The sequence below is a fragment of the Stigmatopora nigra genome, chromosome 8 (assembly GCF_051989575.1).
Source record: "Stigmatopora nigra isolate UIUO_SnigA chromosome 8, RoL_Snig_1.1, whole genome shotgun sequence".
Lineage (NCBI taxonomy): Eukaryota > Metazoa > Chordata > Actinopteri > Syngnathiformes > Syngnathidae > Stigmatopora > Stigmatopora nigra.
In genome coordinates this window covers 12204506-12224146 of record NC_135515.1, presented here as the reverse complement: position 1 = coordinate 12224146, position 19641 = coordinate 12204506, and the positions used below count along the sequence as shown (strand labels likewise).

The following is a 19641-nucleotide window of genomic DNA, read 5'->3' as shown; positions in this document are numbered from 1 at the left end:
AATTACGTTAAGAAGATTGCTTTACCATTCAAACATACATAGACCTGTAGATTTTGTACATTGGTGGACGATAATTCAAATTCATTATTCAAAATTTTCATTTGAAGGAAATTTCAACAGTATACAATGTTGTCAATTATATATTTTACCTAATGAATATGGCAGTAACAAACAGTGTAGCCATAAGTCCAAGGCAGGAAAATACCACCGCCGCAATGGGTTCTGGGTCTCCCCATCGTAGGTATTCCACTGGAATAGGATCACAACCTGGTTGAATTGGAACACAATTGTTTTAAGCATCAATTTATAAGGCAATTCAAGAGATGACTATCAAATGTGCAACCGGCTGGAAATATTTTTTTCATAGAGCGAAATAATATTGCTGTAATCGGCTGGCCACTTATTCAGGGTGTGTCCCCCGCCTCCGGCCTGAAGTCAGCTGGGATAGGCTCCAGCACCCACAGCGGCCCTTGTGAGGATAAGCGGTTCATAAAATGAATAAATGAATGAATGAAGTAATACTATTTCACTTTGAGAATGTGTCATACTACAGAAAAAAATTGAAAGCCAAAAATTCCCAGATGAAACAACTCTTGCAGGCATTTTAATAATATAACCACTAAAATCTGAGTATTCTAGATTGCCCTGCCTACATGTGACATTGCGTTATGAGCCGCTATAGACAAAAGCCGCTTTGATAGATCGAAGAGGAGAAAAAAGCTTTGTCTAGTCTCACACTCAGGATAGAGAAAGATAGGAACAGAATGAACAAGTACCGTAACTCTACTAGGTAGTATGTACCTATTTCATTTTAGGTATTTTGCAGTTTATTCAAGTGTATGTCATGCGTATTACGACCGTAACAGTCATTATATGATGGATGTGGTCGGAAGAGTTGTCATTGTTAGGGGGAGCCATTACTTTATTCATTAGAACAGTTTTAAGAATTTTGATATTTGAATAATAAAATATTTTGAATATTTTTATAAATGAAGCCTATTTGTACTTACTAATTTATCTCCCTTTAAGATGTATGTATCTGTGATTTGTAACTATGCAAGTTGATGGAGAACACCCTTTTTAAAAAATGTTTAGTGTAATATGTAAAAAACCTTTTCTTGCACTTTGTTTCCTAACTGTTGTCACTTGAGCTTTATTAACAGCAGTGCCACACAAACAAAGGCTGTTAATTAAAGGGACAGCTGTAATTAAGCCCATTCTGCATGGTTGCTGAAATTATTCATCTAGTTTAGATCTACAGTGATGTAGCAACAGCTGCATGCGTCAGTCAATCTGTTTTCCTGGGCATTAGTGTTGCTTGCTCACATTTTCAGTCGCTTATTCAGCCATCCGTTGGTTTTATGCAAGTAATTTTCATGTCTGCATTCTAAATATCATCCTCATCATTATCATCATCATCATCTGTTACACTTGGTCAACGGACACTTCGTCCCCGGGCGTTTCGTAGAACGGATGTTTGGTCGCCGGGCATTTCATCGAACTGACATTTTGTCGCCGGACATTTTGTCGATGGACAATTCGATGATGGACATTTCGTTGACGGACAATTCGTCGCCGAATTCACTCGCTCTCAAAATCATAATCATGAGAGAGATCGAGTTTGTCATTACAATGATAATTTCAGAGCATTAATATCTAAATATCTAATGTCAAAATTATCAATAAATTGCGTATTATTGGCGTGTGTGAACATGTTTTTCAATCTATGTGTTTCTTGGTGACAGGAACGAAACGTCCTATTCTCGTGTGTATAGACAAACTTGCCTCTCCCGTGCCCATTCCACATTTCATACTATTATTGTCATGTCCCAACACCCTTGTAAAAGTGGTTGGATCAGAACTTCCAAGTAATCATCTGATACACTGAATTATATTATTTTTAACCCATATAGAACTCATTTAACCCATCGGCTGCCATTGACGGCGGTAGACGTCCGATTCATGTTGACTGTGAGAATGCTGTATCTGTTATTAGAGCTCCATCTAGTGGATATATAATGCAAAGTTCTGATACGGTTAAATGAGTGCTTAGTACTCTGCACCTCACAACATGAATCGGACGTCTACTGCCGTCAATGGCAGCCGATAAACTCTCTCTCTCTCTCTCATGATTATAATTTTGAGAGCGAGCGAGTCCGTCGACGAAATGTCCGGCGACGAATTGTCCGTCGACGAAATGTCCAGCGACGAATTGTCCTCGACGAAATATCCGGCGACAAATTGTCCGTCGACGAAATGTCCGGCGACCAAGTGTCCGACGACAGAATGTCCGGTGACTGTCTGTATCAGTACTACCATTCTCTTGGTCTTTCTAACGAGCTTGAAGACTTTGCACCATTGATTTGCATAATTCTTATTGTATTATTGATACTTTTGCATTGCCTCAATGTCTAATCTGTTCCAATCAGTATTAGTTTAGATTAAATTCATTCATTCATTCATCTTTCACTCTAGAGAACCTATGGCTCGGGAGCCACATGTGGCTCTTTTAATGGGTGGATCTGGCTCTCCGATAACCTGTGAACTCTGAACAAATCTACGTTTGATAGTGCTTTTCTGAAGTAAAACGTACACACGTTAATAGAAGTTAAAGCAGTTAAACATCTACAAAACCGTCAAACTCCTCATGTTCACATTTAGTAAAAAAAAAAAGTCATCATTGCCTCTGAAATTTCTTGCTTAACTAATCTTTACTTAAACACTGCTGGTGTATTGCAGAAAGATAAAGATTCAGCAGTCACTAAAAAAGATCTAATTTCCAGATTATACATCGTATAAATTGTCTTTAAAAGGAAGGGTTTGGTAGAATATGTCAATACTGTAGATGATTTCAGAATTTACATCCAGACTGTGTAACTCTGAAAATCTACTAACAAAAGAAGAACCTCAAAGCCCAAAACTAATCCATCTTTTTGCTTATTAGCTTCTCTAGTACTTTTGGTGAACTCCATTTATCTCCATTCCTGTGCTCAAATTCACGTTTGGAACATTTTCTAGGATGTATTTGTTTATTTTGTTCTTTGTTTCCTTCACTGATTTTATTCAGCCTTTAGACAGCAACCCGTTGACGGCCACGACCATGGCCTCTCATTGGTTTTTCTTCTTTGGTTCTCCCACTCAAAGTCTTGCTATTTCTTTTTTATCAAGACAGTGAAAGAAATCCTATTTGTAAAAGCTTTTCTGCACGGCTAATAAATATCATCACATTCTTTAACTAAATGTAATGTTAGGATCCACAAGTAGAACCTTTGTTAAATAAGGTAAACTAAATATTCATATGATAAAGTGCAGTTGTACATCCTTATGAACAATAATCACACCTGGCAAGTAAGTACTGTCGCACCATGGAGGAACACAAAACCCCTAATGACACCATCCTTTGTGTTTCTCCTCTATTCTGTGCAATACGCCAGCTCCAATAAATGAGGAAGCATCTGTGTCTGCCACTGAAGCTCAATTTGAATTTTCACCAGGTTTCTATTCATGTTTTAATCATTGCAAGGCAAGCAACATAATGAGCTGCTGAAAGAATAACAAGGCAATATTCTTGCTCTTTGAAAGCAGTGAAGTAGAAATACATTTTCACGGCAGAAGAAATATGTCTGCATTGGAAGCTCTTCTAAATGGAGAATAATTAAAACACTGGTGATAGCATTGGCAGCAAATTAAAAAGAATCTGTAGTAGGGCTGCCGTGGCGGGTGGAGAACATACAATAATATGAAGTCATGGCTAAATGGACCGGAGAAAAAAAATATTGATTTAATTACAGGGAACACAGTTTATCACTGATGTCAGCAAAATTACTGAAATACTGAATACAGTTACACAGAAACTTACCTGTGAGGTCATCAGTGGGCCACGAACCCAGGTCGCAAGCTCGGCAAGTATACTCATCAAACACAAACTCGTTTTCTTTACAGGGAGTGCACGTCCAACAACAGCTCACCTCACCTTTACGAATGACCTAAGAAAAATAAGTAAGTAAGCAAACTAAGTAAATGTGTTTTCAAGAAAGCAATTGCAAAAAATATGTAATTGTTATACTCAGGAAAAGTATTCCTCCCCCCATTCTTAGCCATTTATTAATCAGTTATCTTACCTTAATTTGTCCTTTGTCGCAGGGTTCACTGCAGACAGACTTGATGGCACCGTCTTTGCTTGACCAGATTTCATCATCATCTATTTTCAATCCACTGTTGTCCCAACTACCGACATTAATGTAGTCATAATAGTCATTCCCCATCTTCTTAAAATTCATGATTTCATACCTAAGGAGAAAAAAAACATGCTTCTATCAATGTCAAAATCAAACATGTGTGGCTCTATTTTTGTAGATGCCGCAACTGCAAATGGGAAAAGCACAAATGCAGAGGGATCCTGAGCAAAATATGAATAAATACCGGCCAGGAGAGTCTCCATTTTCGTCAAAGAGGATTCCCTCCCCAGACACTCCAGTGAAGTTAGTTTTCATCAAAAAGTCCAGAAGTCTAGCGCCATCAATAGGTCTCATGGCATCGCACAATCCCTTGAAATGCAACAAGAATCAGCCTAATGTTTTACAGAGTTTTCACCATGATGCAGGCAGATTTTTTTTGCATAACTCACCTACTAAACTCAACTACATTCCTTTGTACGTATACATACATATTTAACAGTGAAAAAATGGCTTAGAGGAGTTTTGGTTATTGAACATACGAACATTGTCACATTTATTATTATTATCATTATTTTTATTATTATTATTATTTATACAGGCACCTTCTCACCACAAGATCACATGAATTGGGCGTTCCAGTGAGTGAATAATTAGCGTGTCAGCCTCAAAGTTCTAGGGTCGAGGGTTCAATTCCAGGCCGGTCCTCACTGTGTGGAGTTTGTATGTATGGGGCTAGGCCAGGGGTGGCCAACCCGCGGCTCGCGAGCCGCATGCGGCTCTTTGCCCGGTTTCATGCGGCTCTTACGTCCATATCAAAGTTTGTATTTGTGTTTTGTTTGTATTTGTGTTTTATTTTTATTTGCGTGTGCGCTTCGCTTGAGTTCAATACGGTATTTTCGTCCAATGCGCATGTGCTCGGGATGAAAATACCTCAAAGTTTCCCAGTAGGAGCAAGGTCATTTAAGTAAACGTTTTTAACAGAGTGGGAGAGCTCCCGTGAACCAGAAGCGACAATGAACAGCGTCGCGCACACACAAAGTATCCCAAAGATCGAGCCTCGGCTGAAAAAGCCACACCCCCTGCGAGGCCGACCAAGGCGAGAGTGCTCAGCCGGGAGCAGCCAATAGGAGAGTGAGGCGTACACCACGTGGTGGGCGCGCTACTTAAAAGCCATTCATAATAAATGAGAGCTCACAAGGAGCGAATGTTGCGCAAAAATAGGCTCTAATTTTATGCCAGAAGTCCCACTAAGTAACATGCATAGCAAAAGAAAAACGCTATTGTAAATTATTATATTTTTGTTTGTGGACTTGGTTGAACTGAGAGTTTGTCTGTGTGAGACAGTGCACACAATGTTCATTGTTGATAATGACTGGCCTGTGCTGTTAGTGCTGTAGGAGTCAATTTATGTCATTACTATGCTGGTGTGTGACATTTACAATAAATCTGGCTGAGCAAAGGTATGTGTATGATGTGGCTCTTTGCGGTAACACAGTAAAAAATGTGGCTCTTTGCGGTACCACAGTAAAAAATGTGGCTCTTGGTCTCTGACTGGTTGGCCACCCCTGGGCTAGGCTGTTTGAACACTCAAAATTGCCCTTAAGTGTGAGTATGAGTGTGAATGTTTGTCCGTCTTCCTATTGGCTGGCCGCTTATTCAAAGTGTCCCCCGCCTGGTGCCCATAAGATAGCTAGGACAGGCTCAAACACCTTCACATCCCTTGTGAGGGATAAGCAGTTCAGAAAATGAATGAATCAGCATCAGAAATGCTTCAATCTTGGCATATCGGAGTGTCTCAGCCACCATCCTTGTGGCATCAAGCTCTCTTTAGCCTTGTCTCCCTGTCTCAGCATTCCACTACCGGTCTTACAAGCACCTGGCATCAACATTGCTACCCATTCTCTCATATTTGTGTTACATCGCTAGGCTTTAGGCCGTGTGGTAAAGGTTGTATATCAATCAAATTGTTTTTTATGCTTTTAGTTTTTTTCTAATGATTTAGCCTTAGAATCATGCATTGAAATGTTCCATAGGGGTAGCATGGTTGCACACATTAACTGGAATTCACTTATACTTTGTGCCAATTTGTTTGGATCATAAGGGTCCACCGTATGTTCTAATAAGTTGTTCCTGGAGTTTTTCTTAGCATGCTTAATGCAGCTTTATTCTTTGCCTGTCATCAATTTCATCCGAGAAAGTTACTGAAGTGAAAAGTAGAAGCGTATTCTGTTATCAAAGTGCGCACGAATTTTGCTATCGCCCAGCTTGATGACATTTTAGGAAAATCATGAAAAGTCGTCAAAAGCAATCGTTGGTGGAGGATATTTAATCAAATGTAACATAATTTAAGTGCGTGTGTATGTTTACGCGTCAGCCTCACAACTCAGGGGTTCTGGTCTCAAATCCAGGTCACTTACACCTGTGTGGAGTTTGCATGTTCTTCCCGGGCCTGTATGGGTTACCTCCGGGTACTACGGTTTCCTTGCACATTCCAAAATTGCATGATAGGCTGATTGGACACTCTAATTTGCCATTAGGTGTGGGTGTGAGTGTGCATGGTTCTCTGTCTCCTTGTGCCCTGCGATCGGTTGGCCACCGGTTCAGGGTGTCCCCCGCCTCTGGCCCGGAGTCAGCTGGGATGGGCTCCAGCACCCCCCACAACCCTAATGAGGATGAAGTGGTTCAGAAAGAGATGAAAGGTGTATGTTTAATCAACTGACAACTATTTGTCTTCCGCCTACGTCTCCACCTATTCACCCCAAACACCATCCATCCTAATGGAAAATGTGTCAACATGTCTCATTAATTTTAATAGCTGGATAAATAATCTGACAAGTTTTAAACGAATTACTTCTTTTACATCTAAACTGCAATCAATCAATATAATTGATTCTTAATGTACATGTAATTTAAGTTCATTTTCAAAATGACTGCAAAGACTAAATTTAAACTGGTAAGTAGAGCAAGAACAATAAAGCCAATAAATGCCTTTGGGTGAAAAACAAGCAATTTTAAGCTTGAAAGAACATAGAAAATCAATGAAAGCCACTGTAAATCACTGACTGAATAGACCAATTTGAAACACCCCGAAGAGTGAAGAAACAACTTTTATGGCAAGTGATATATTGGATTGGATAACTGTATTCATCCATACATTGAACAACTACAAGAAAGCCTGTTCCCAATTTTAGCATTTTTCTTCAATCATTTGACTATTTCAAATGTTCTCAAAGTAAATCCACGTTCTTCATTCTTATTCTTAATGTACATGTAATGATCGTCATCATTGTCCTCTTTGTCCTCACCCCCCGATTTCATCGTTTTGATGAGATTCCCGTTAATTTGGGGGTTGAGTGGCTCACGAGAACATCGTCATGTCTGAGAAGCTTAGCTTGCTTAGCTAGCACGGCCTTATCTATGGCTCCGTGATGAACCTCCTCAGGCGTCCGCCTGGTTCTGGGAAATCCAATGTCTGCCGTGCTCCCCCGCGGCATCTTGTCTGCTCATAGACCTATTTTCAGATAAGGCCGATGGTGTCCGGCCATTGCTCGCAAAAGGAAATCCAATGTCCACCCCTCTCCTTTGCGGCATCTCGCCGTTTTGTCCGCCCAGAGAGACGTATTTTCGGATAAGGCTGATTGGTGCTTGCGAGAGAAAAACCCATGTCCGCTCCGCTTACCCACGGCATTAGCTTCTCTTTGAAAAGTCTGTCTTGAAAATGGCTTTGACAGTAAATATGCAACTATAACCATTTCTTCAACTTTGGCCATTGTGAATTGACAAAAGCGCTATTAAATTAACACAGCAATATATTTGCCTGAGCAGCTCGCTACAGGTGGAGTGACGCTGATGTTTCTATAGACCTTCTAGATGGCGTTGGTGTCACCAAATTAAATTTTGATTGGTTAAAGTAACTGTCTGAACAACACTATTCTATGTGACGGAGCCTTCAGAAGCGATTATGAAGGCCTCTGGGTAGATTTCTGATGCTGGCAACAAATAATAGCAGCACAACCAATGGAAAATCAATGGAAGGAAGCTGAAAGATAATTCAGAATTATTTAAAAATGATTCATGGACGTAATATATTTAAGATCATTCTATATTTTTTAAGCAACCAGAGAATGTCTTGGGCTCCAGCAATCCTTGCAAGGATACGCGCAATGAATGATGAATGGATGAATGTTTTGGATGAGGTGCCTGTAATGATTGCAAGTTTAGAAAAATAATAAATCATCATTTTCATAACTTTATATGAAATTTGCAAACTGTTTTATTCTGTACATGCATGCAACCAAAGCTATCTTGTGAGTCAATCTGTTGTATGCCTTTATCATCTATTAAACAGCACCTACCTGATAGCCTGGGCACAGTGCCCGTTGCATGTTATGCAGGCCATATGCCATGGAATAAATGGCATTGATGACAAACCCCATCTTAGTGTCCTGGGCATATTGCTGCCGAAGAGATTCTCGCTCTGTGCAAGTGGAGGAGGGGTGTGGGGTTTGAAGAATAATTGAATGAGAAACATGCATATATGACAATAACTCTTCATTTAATATTACTCTCAGTATTTTCTATGAATTATAACAAGGTTTTCTTCTCATACATCAAAGACCACTCAAAAGCCACTTCTCCCTGGCCTTGTATCGTTTCTTTTTGTCTCCAGTTCATTTGGATTTCACATCCCATTTCATTTGCATACGGGAGTGATCCCTTTCAAGTTGTGCTCACACAGTAATTTACCTATGAATGCAGCCAATGAAACAGGAAAGAATGGGAGCTGCACAAAAAACAGGGGCTGTTGCTAGAACTACATTGGACAGCTGTGGTAAAAAGATTTCCGTCTATCCAAAAACCATCTACTTTTAAATCCAGCAACTTTAAATAAAGCATACCTCTGGTGTCCAAATCATATGAATGTTTTGGGAAATCAAATTGCATACAAATGTGAGATTCAAGTTATCGTACAAAAGTTCACTGGAAGTTTGTCTGAAACAACCATGACAGCTCATGCGCACAGTCATACTTGTTCCTATTATGTCAGCAGGAGGCACTATCACGAAGTGGCATCCAAGAAGGTAAGTCTGGGGCTGATGGGATCTACTCTGTAAAATTTTGACCTGGTACGCCGCAATTCAAAGCATATGTTGGCTGTCTCTAACAATCGAGAAAACAAGGATAATCCCTGTTTTTGCATGAATAGAAATTTCTATTTGATTGCAAAAAAAGTATGTCAATAACAACCACCTGGCATATCACACAATAGCAACTAGTGCTTGTGAGAAAAACCCAGTCAATAACATGACATTACACCCGTTCCTGATATGGTAGTGCAGATGAAAATTAATCTTCATCTTCTTCTGCCTATCCGAGTTCTGGTCACGGGGGCAGCAACTTCAGCAGGCAAGACCAGACTTCCCTCTCCTCAGCCACTTCATTCAACTCTCACCATGGGTGACTCCAGAGTTGAAGAATGTCCAACCCCCCTTGAAAGATTGGTACCACAGCCCGAGCTGTCTGTAAAGATGAGCCCGACGAGTCCTTTGGCTGCCACTCAACTGTCCTCAGACCCGACCTCTTTGGCTCCTCCCACAGGTGTTGAACCTATGGGAAGGGAAACCCACAAAACTTCTACGGGCTGTGCCCGCGGCCAGGCGCCATGGGTGCAAGCCTGGCCACCATACACTCGCCATCGTGCCCCACCCCTAATCTGCCTCCAGAGTGGGGCCCCAGAGACCCGTGTCCGGGTGAGGGATAATGTGCTTCATTCATGTAACTCGTCATAAGGGGTCTTCTGAGTCATTCTTTGTCTGGTTGCTCATCCATGGGCCCTACCAGGGTGCAAGGCCCCAGTCAACATACGCTCTAGGATAATTGAGACACACAAATCCCACCAACATGATAAGGGGATGAAAATTAATCTGTGGGATAATTTTGGCAAATACAAAACCGGAGAATTTTTTTTTTGCAGAACACCAGAGGTACGTTTTAACACTACAATAATAAACGCACATCTACGTATGAAGCCACTTCCAGTCCAGTACTGATATATTTTTACACTGACTAGTTGGATTAAAACCACTTGCACATCCGAATAGAAAACTAAATAAGATGTGGGACGCATTTGCTTTTGAGTGAGAGCATCCAATGCATTGAAATATCATAGTAAAATTGCTTGTACTAATAATGACCCAAGCTGTCATACTCACTACCACAGGTGCGATTATACTTAGGGCTCTCTTGTGGGTGGCCCTTCAGTCGACAGTGGAAGCGATGTTGCCAAAATTCTGTAAACCAAGGGTTTCTGAGGTTGTTGTCAGGGCGCAGTTTAAGGTAGTAGTCATCAAACCATTTGACATCAGCAGACTGAAGCTTTATTGTTATGCCACCAGCAGCTTCCTTCACGTAACCATCTGTCACATCGTACCTGTCCGCCCATCCGTCACTAAGAAGACAAAAACAGTGACGAATTACTCCCAATATTTTGGCATATGATGTATTTTCAAATGAATATTTGTAAGTGAACATGATTCTACATTGTACTTATACACCATGGACCTCCGTGGTAATGACACTTCGATGCTGACAATAGCCGACTTAGGGACTCTATTACAACTGTCAGACCATGCTTTGAAGGATTTGAAATAACTTCCATAGTGTGAATATAATTAATCTCTTATAATGCCAGCAAATAAATCCAACAACCTGTCACCGCAATTTAGGGTTTGGCACATTACAATACCAACAAAGGTACAGCCTCTCGCATGGCACATTTTGCTCAAATTTGAGACGTTTGACAGTTGTCTTCCAGCTGGGGCTTTGCTGGAGTAAATATTTGCTTGGAAAAAAAACCCACAGATATAGCTGCTTGTTTATATCACTCTGCGGGTCAGCTGTAAAATGGAAGCATTGTGGTACATGTAAATCATAGTACACTCGATACAGACCTTTAATATTTCTTTCTATAAAACGGAAAACACAAACTTAGGGTATTCAGTCAATCACATATTTTGACATCTGCTCAGCGCCCCAAATGAAGGAAGATGAGAACCTATATTGGCTGAAAAACACTAAATTAATTCATTCATTTTCCATGCTGCTTATCCTCACAAGAGTCGTGTGGGGTGCCAGACAACCATTCACGCACACACTCGGTACATTTTGTCGACGGAAACTTCGTCAACGGACACTTTGTCGCCGGACAGTTTGTCGCCGGACACTTCGTTGCCAGACAGTTCGTCTAACCTTAACCACTAACCTTAACCACTATTAATCAACGTAATCAACCTGACATCTGAGTTGTTCTGTCACGTTGATTCTTTCTGGGGTTTTTCCAAACGTGGACCGCTCAACTTAGGAACCGTTTCGTGCATAGTGTTTAGAGACGAGCACATTATTACTTGCACACGCCCAAATGTTAACGTGTTTGTGTTGTCAAACGAGTTTTTGCTGTTTAATTGTCTTCAATAAAGAATATGTGAATGTCCTATGTCTTCTCTTTAATGAAATTTTTAATGAAATAATATTGCCTTTTGTTTTAAAAACAATCTTTCGCGAGTCCGTCGACGGTTGGTCGCCAAAATGTCCGGCGACAATAAGTCTGTTCGACGAAGTGTTCGGCGACGAAATGTCCGTTCGACGATCCATTCGGGGGACGAAGCGTCTGGTGATGAAGTCTCCGTCGACGAAATGTCCGGTCACGGCACACACACGTTATAGTCTTATGGATGTGGGAGGAAACTGGAAAAACCCCACGCAAGCCCAGGAGGAACATGTAAACTCCACACTGGAAGGTATGAATCTAGGATTGAATCCTCAATCTTAAAACTGTGAGCTTTTTATTTTTTGTGTTGATTGTTTCTCAATAGAGTGGCCCGGTGGGGTGTGTGGTTAGGGCGTCGACCTCACAGCTCTAGGGTTCTGGGTTCAAATCCAAGTCATGGCCATCTGTGTGGAGTTTGCATGTTCTCCCTGGGCCTGCGTGGGTTTCCTCCGGGTACTCCAATTTCCTCCCATATTACAACACATGCATGGTAGGCTGATTGGACACTAAATTGCCCCTAGATATGGGTGTGAGTGCGCATGGTTCTTTGTCCGGAGTCAGCTGAGATAGGCTCCAACACCCTCACGACCCTAATGAGAATAAGGGGGTTTAGCTCATCAGTGGAAAAGCAACATCACATCACTGCCGCATTGCCAGCTTGAATTGTTTTTAGATGTAAAAATGCATGAGAGGGCATAATGGCATGCCAAAGTTATTTCAATGTCGAAAAATAAACCCAGAAATCTCATTCTCCCAGTAAGTGTAACAAATATTGAATATCTCAATGCACAGTACCAGATTTGATCGATTTGAACAAGTACGATGTAAGCCATCTACAACCCGTGTTCCAATTTCCTGTGGCTCAAAGTTATTGCATTGAACGTATTCGTTGGTAGCCAGGACAGTGGACAAACATTGTTAACGCTTTGGAAATATTGTAGGTTTGATGACACAATATGTCAATGTCACTTTTTTATCCTGATGTGTACTTTTCCTTTCACCAGATTCTACTCACCCTAGAGATCAAAACAAGTATCCTTTCTGTCAACTTTAGTGTCAATGCACTGATCTCAAATGGTGAAATCAATGTAAGTCTAATGTAAAAAAAACATTCTGGATAACAGTATCCATGTAACAATGCTGATGACGGATATGATGTAATTGTGGAAATAGTTGTCATTCTTTGACCGCTTTTGTCTTTAATCGTAGAAGTCCTTCCTGATCAGAAAATGAGCTGTTGAAATATTATACTAGCTCCATTCTTTATCAAAATGACTGATGTTAATGACTATCAGGTTCTCCTCTATTCACCTCCCTCAGTCTAGAAGCCCAAGGCTGTTGCCATGGTTCCAAGCCCACGCTCAACCAACAGTCTGTACTTCATGGCTCATAGAGGCACACTGGTTTTAAGTATCTGAACAAAAGTATATTCGCCTATAATCCCCTGATTGTTCGCGGTAAAATAAACATGGGCTCTCATTAATTAAATTGTGATCTGCAGAAAAGTACATTACTGGATATCAACTTTGGTCGACAGCGTAAAACTAGATATCATACAAATCCCATGCATTGTGCATTTTCCTTCTCTCCTAGAAGATAAAAAGTGAAATAAATGATAACTTATTGTCAAACTGTTGATTTGCATTGTATTGCTTCTTGAGCATAATTCTTCTCAAGCCTGAAATGTCTGACTTATGAATGGGAAATGTCATTATATCATAAATCAAAAGGAAACTCAACTTCATATTAAACAATAATTGCAGCGTTAAAAAAGTTTTTGTATTTGGTGAATATTGACGAGAATAATTATTTCACTAATATCATACTGTACAATATAGGAATACTACAAGTGCATTATTTGAAAGTTTTACAAATACAAATGTTCTAATTCATATATTGATTGTTGTACACTGAAAATAAGACAAATATTGTGTGCCGTCATATTTTAAATGTTTTTCAAAACAGAGCAGCCAATAAATCACAGATGGCTGCCATGGTAACATGAACATTTTTTCTAAGAACATCTGCTGCTTACAGCTACACAAATGGTCCATAAAGAATACAAGTCATAAGTTAAGTTGTAATTGATTAGATACTAAGCTTAATTTATATAAGTTTGGAGTATGGGGAGGAATTAGGCACATTGAAAAGGTCTATGTGAATAATTTATTCATGTATTTTCTATACCGTTTATCCTCACAAGGGTCACCGGGGGTTCCTAGAGCCTGTCACAGCACACTATGGCCACCAGGCAAGGGATACCCTGAATCAGTGGCCAGCCAATCACAGGGCACAAGGAAACAAACAACCAATCACCCTCACACTGATACATCAGGCCAAGTTAGAGTGTTCAACCAGCCTACACTACATGTTTTTCGGGATGTAGAAGGAAACCGAAATACCCAGAGAAAACACACACAAACTTTACACACTCGATTTCAGAACTGTGAGACCAACGCGCTAATCATAGTGTCATGTTTTGTTGGGCTTTTTGTATTTTGGGCGTTTTCCCTTCGACATGTCCATGTGATTAAAGATTAGTCTCACCTGCTGTGTCTTTCCTGCTCGCTGCCTTCATTTGACCCAGGTGTTTCTAATTGTCTTGTCAACTCCTGTTGGTGTATTTGAACCTTATTTCTTTGTTCACGTCTTGTGCTCCTCAGCTCTTTCATCTTTTCTTTGTAAGTTATGCCTCCTTCTTTTGTTTTATTATCGCTTTGTTACGTTTCCCAGTTTTTTGTATTTTAGGCTTCATTTTTGTAAACTGATCTTTGTTATTTGTTATTTGTAAGTTTACATTAGTGCACCTGCACTGCACTGTGTCCGGCTGATGCACTCCTTAAATTTGGGTCCAACTACAATAACCCATTTGGTAAACCACAACATATGGGAATTCTAACTCAGAAAACATCCAGTTTCTGGGAGAATAAAAATTAGGGGTTTGAGAATTTTGGACAAATGAGGACAGATTATTTGTATAAAACAGCTTAGTTGAGGCTTGACTGCACAGTTGGGCATTTTTATCTATTTATCTATTACAATGGATGGTGTGCTTTTGTGAACTATTCATCTTCCATACCGCCCATCTTTGAAAGGGTTATGGGGGTTGCTAGAGCCTAACCCAGCTGTTTTTGGGCGAAAGGCAGACTACACTCTAGACGGGTCACCAGTCAGCCAGAGACAAACGACCATCCGCAACCCCAATCATACCGCCACCAGCGGGAATTGAGCCTGCGCCTACCCACACCGAAGTCGGGTGGGTGAACCTCTACACCACGAGGTGGCGCTTTTGCGAACTAATATAAATAAATATACATTCATTCAGTTTCATCGGAAACACTGTTGTCCATCTCTCTTTTTCACCAATGAATCAAGTCAAGTGTAAAGACAGTTGTACCAAGATCCAAGGTCAGTTTCAGTCATTTGGATTTGTGATAGCTTTTGTAGATGTTTATGATGCTGAATCATTGCTCACATATGTAGGTCAAACCCATCAAAATCAAAAACGTCTGGACCGCCCTGTGAAGGCTTGGAAGCGTGGCCTCAGTAGGTGAAGCATAAAAGTGATTCAGTTTCATACACTTACACTTCTCCATTTGGACGGACTCATACTGAGCTTGATAAGTTAAAATTGGACCTAATGTGATACTGTTTCAGTGCAGTTTTATTGAGGAAATGATACATACTAAAGTAACCTTCCAAAATGTTCAAACTCAAGATTTAGGCCATTGTTTTCCTTATGCCTGGATTAGTGCATTGTTTTACAAACAGTTGGGGAAAAATATCTGCAATTCATGTGGATGTTTCACAACAAACATAAGTAGCTTTGTATCACTATGTTGAGTTATGAATTTAGTGAATGAAGGTAGCTTGAACATATTTTGACTGTGTTTGAAAATGACTTGCAATCTAATCGTGAATCAAACCTCATTTACTCAATACAGTGTTCCCTCGCTACTTCGCGCTTCAGCCATTGCGGACTCAGAGCTTCGCGGATTTTTTTCAGGAAAAAAAATAATAACAAATTTAAAGATATTAAGTTAAAATTATAAATTATATCATTTTACAAGAGGTGGAAACAAAATATTCAATAAGAAATAGTAATTGGATCAAAAAAAGGCCAAAAAAATGGTCAATAACATGGTGAGAGTTCAGGAATCGCATTGATGATGTCATGGCTGTTTACAGGCGCATCTTCACCGCCCAAAAAAACAATGTTCACAACTCCCAATAACGATGTTTCTTACGTGCAAAAAAACTGCAGAAGATCCTCCATCCGGACTACTATGATGTTTTTGCTTGGTGGAGCTTTTGTGCACGTGTTATACGTTTCTTTAAGCATTTGTGAAGGGGCACGCTTACTTCGTGGAAATTCAGCTATTGCGGGGGGTCCCGGTCCCCATTAACCGCGATAAGCGAGGGAACATTGTATAAGAAATATCATTCAAATAACCAAATGTGTCCAAAACCCATAGAAATTAATAGTTGGCAAGTACCCACATGTATTATTTCATCATTTTAACTGTGAATAATAAATTGGACCATTTCTCACAAATAAAAGTCAGTGATCCAGAGCAAAACCAGCCCATTGTACTTGGTTCCACTGGCACCTGGTCCAGTTCACTCATTACTAATGTCACACTTCATTACACCCACCTAATTATCTGACAGCATCACCTGTTGTGGCTAGAATTTTCTATTTGACTGGCCATCTGAGAAACAACTGTTGTTGAATTTATTACAGGTGTGAAAGAGAATGTGCTGGTGCAGCACTTTTTTGGCTGCATAAATACCTTTCTCTGAAATAACAAAAAAAAAAAAAAACAGTGGGGATACTTCAAGGAGAATGTGGTCACCAAACTGGACAATCGGTGGTGGATTGTTTTTCTTCAATATAGTATCTCTTAGTGACTTGGAGTATAAACATTTTGTATTTGAAATCATCCTCACATTTATAATACTGAATATAATAGTTGAGGGTCATGGGGCATTGATTCCTTGGCAGATATAGGCCCAAAGATAAAATGTGTAGTGATCACCAGAGAGTCACAGGGGACACATATGTAGACAAACGTTCATACTCAGTCGATCACAAGACAAAGAAAAAAAATCATATTAAAAATTATCAATGGAGCCCATGTGGGCTGTGCAAAAGAGCTATGTGAATCATTACTCAGGCAATGATGTGGCATTTGGGTTTGATGTTGGAGGATTTGTCACTGGGAAGTACTTAAAACACATTTGTCAATCAGCTGATATTTGGTGCGAGAACACATGATTTAAAACCTAGAAATATAGCAATTGAAGGGAAATAATATTTAAACCCAGTGTTATTATTGAAAAAGAAAACATTGATATATTCATGTATTAATTTTTTTTAACCGCTTATACTGAAAAGGTTCACGGGGCGGGGTGTTGTAGCCTATGGCTAACTACGGGCACCAGGCAGGAGACACCCTGAATTGGTGGCCAGCCAATCGCAGGGCACAAACAGACAGAAAACTATTTACGCTCACACTCATACCTACGGGCAATTCAAAGTATTCAACTAGCCTACCATGCATGTTTTTGGGATGTGAGAGGAAACCAGAGTGCCCATGGAAGAAAAAACACACAAGGGGTTGGGGTGAACATCCAAACTCCACATAGTGAAGACCATCCTGGGATCAAACCCTCAACCTCAGAACCGTGAGGCCGAAACACTAACCACTCACTCACTGGGTCGGCACACACTGAAATACATCAAGTAAAAAGTGCTTACTCTGTTTATCGTGACAAGGCCTAACACAGATGCAGTTAAAGAAACACAATGGGCGCCTGTACACAGAGTACCCCAAAGGAGCAAGCAAGAGGCACCAAGGATGCTCACTTATCCCTTACTCCTCTAAAAAGGCAAAGATAGTAATAGAAAGGCCCAACACGCTGTTTTGTGACTCCTCTTGTCAGTGTAATAAACAAGAACAAGTGGCTTTTGCTGCAGTTCTTATACGGGAATGCACATGCATGGAACGTTGACAAATAAGGAGTTAACAGGTGATTTAAAATTCAGGGTCACTAAAGATTCCATTTGTATATACATATTGGTAATTAAAAACAGTGTATAGTGAACATGGAGAAATTTCCATGCAAAATTCTTCTATGAACGGCCATTAACATGGATTCTGCGTATTGTCTTTTGCCCTTACTGAAGCATTTTAATTTTATTGCGCCCCATGCACCTGGTGGATTATACCCACCAGTCAGAGCATGCAAGTAGTTTCCCCTCGATAACAGCTGTGATGGGCTCCATCCCCCACAAGAATAAGAGAAGCAGTTTAGAAAATTGGGAATTGCAAATTGCACATGTGTAATGGCATCATTAATCCTGAAGGGTACATACAAGGTTTTGGAGCTGCCATTAAAGCAATACAAGACCGCGAGTGTAAAATATAACCATGGAGACACTGCCTCTTCAGCACCGGAAGTTTTGAATCAAACAAGAATAGGGGGGACAAGTGACGAGAGTCCTAAGTTTCTCCAATTGCTTTCAAATTTGTTATAAAAAAACGAGCAAACACTTTTTTTTAAGGAATACACTACCTGCATCAAATTTAAGATTAATAATTCATTCATTTTCTGAACCACTTGTCCTCACAAGGGTTGTGGGCGGATGCTGGAGCCTATCCCAGCTGCCTTCAGGCCCGAGGCCAGGGACACCTTTTGATTCATACAGTATCTCAGAAATACCACGCGCGATGATTTTTATTAACATTTTCCTTTCAAAGCAACACATTTGTATTCCCTCTTAAAACCGTGAATATGGAGGTTAAAACTGTGAATCAGGGGGCATATTATACAAAAGAAGTTCTAAAATTCCAAGATTTTAAGGCAATTTTCAGGGTACAGCTTATAAGCAGAGGTGGCTTGTATGCGAGAAAATATAAGACTTAACCAAAATCAGAATTTGGCATCACAGCCCGCGTTCATTCAATTGATTTTATTGACACCAATGAGTAATTTCCTTTTAGATTTTAGTGTGTTGTGACAAAAGAATAAAAAATTGGATTACCACAGTCTAACAATAGCATTTAGGAATCAAATTGCCACATTCGTTTTGAATTGGACTGCTTTTGGCTTTTTTGTAAAGGGGATTGTAGCCTTTCGTTTGAATTCATTGCGGCAATCAGGAAAACACCAAGCATGTGATTTACTTGTGTCAATATTTCAATCATTTTAGTCTCCAAAATGCGTAAAAGTGGCAGTTGTTCATTCAGATGCCTCTTTATGACAATCCAGTAATTTCCATATGCAGTTCTGTATTTTTTCATGTACTCTCAACTACTTTAGACTATCTGTCGGATCCTCCACTTGTGGACTCATTACATTTATCTATAAGAATGAAGAAGTGATTCTAATTATATTCTAAGATTATTTACTATTTCAATTGTGAATTTTATATGCCTGCCTCGCATCGCAGTACATCGAAAAAAATCTAGGATTCCCAAACCCCCTCCTGCTGTTTTGAATGGTCACAAATGCCAGAGCCCTAAATTTAGATGCACACAAGCACAAACCCTTAATGAACAATCCGGAGCAAACTAATGATGGCAATGAGGCAGTCAGAGATTGCACATTGCACACTGGCAATAATTATACAGGTTAAAACTGCGTACATGCCCACTCACAAAACATATGCTTGACAGCATGACTTTGTAAGCAGTAATGCTTTGGAACAAGACTTCCATCTTTTTACCCACACAATGTTGTGTCTATTTTCCACTCTCACCTGTCTGGATTTTGAATTTTGGACCATAAGGTTAATTGAATATTTTTCTAGCAGTGTAATTTAAGCAGTGAAATAAACAATTAAACACCTAATGCTTTTGATTTGATTATATTATAGCTCATATTTTCATTCTAAGTAAGAGTTGGCCTTTG

General features: G+C 39.9%; 1 protein-coding gene across 2 annotated transcripts in view; it reads right to left on the bottom strand.

Moving 5' to 3' along the window:
- The window catches only part of grm5b (glutamate receptor, metabotropic 5b), a 67168-nt gene that overhangs the window by 12544 nt on the left and 34983 nt on the right, over nucleotides 1-19641 (bottom strand). For both annotated transcript variants that reach the window (XM_077722292.1, XM_077722294.1), the window contains exons 7-12: nucleotides 10391-10626; nucleotides 8534-8655; nucleotides 4423-4547; nucleotides 4122-4290; nucleotides 3860-3986; nucleotides 150-267 (exon numbers count right to left, since the gene is read on the bottom strand). In XM_077722292.1, coding sequence (XP_077578418.1) covers nucleotides 150-267; nucleotides 3860-3986; nucleotides 4122-4290; nucleotides 4423-4547; nucleotides 8534-8655; nucleotides 10391-10626 — 897 coding nt within the window. The remainder of the gene's footprint in view (nucleotides 1-149; nucleotides 268-3859; nucleotides 3987-4121; nucleotides 4291-4422; nucleotides 4548-8533; nucleotides 8656-10390; nucleotides 10627-19641) is intronic.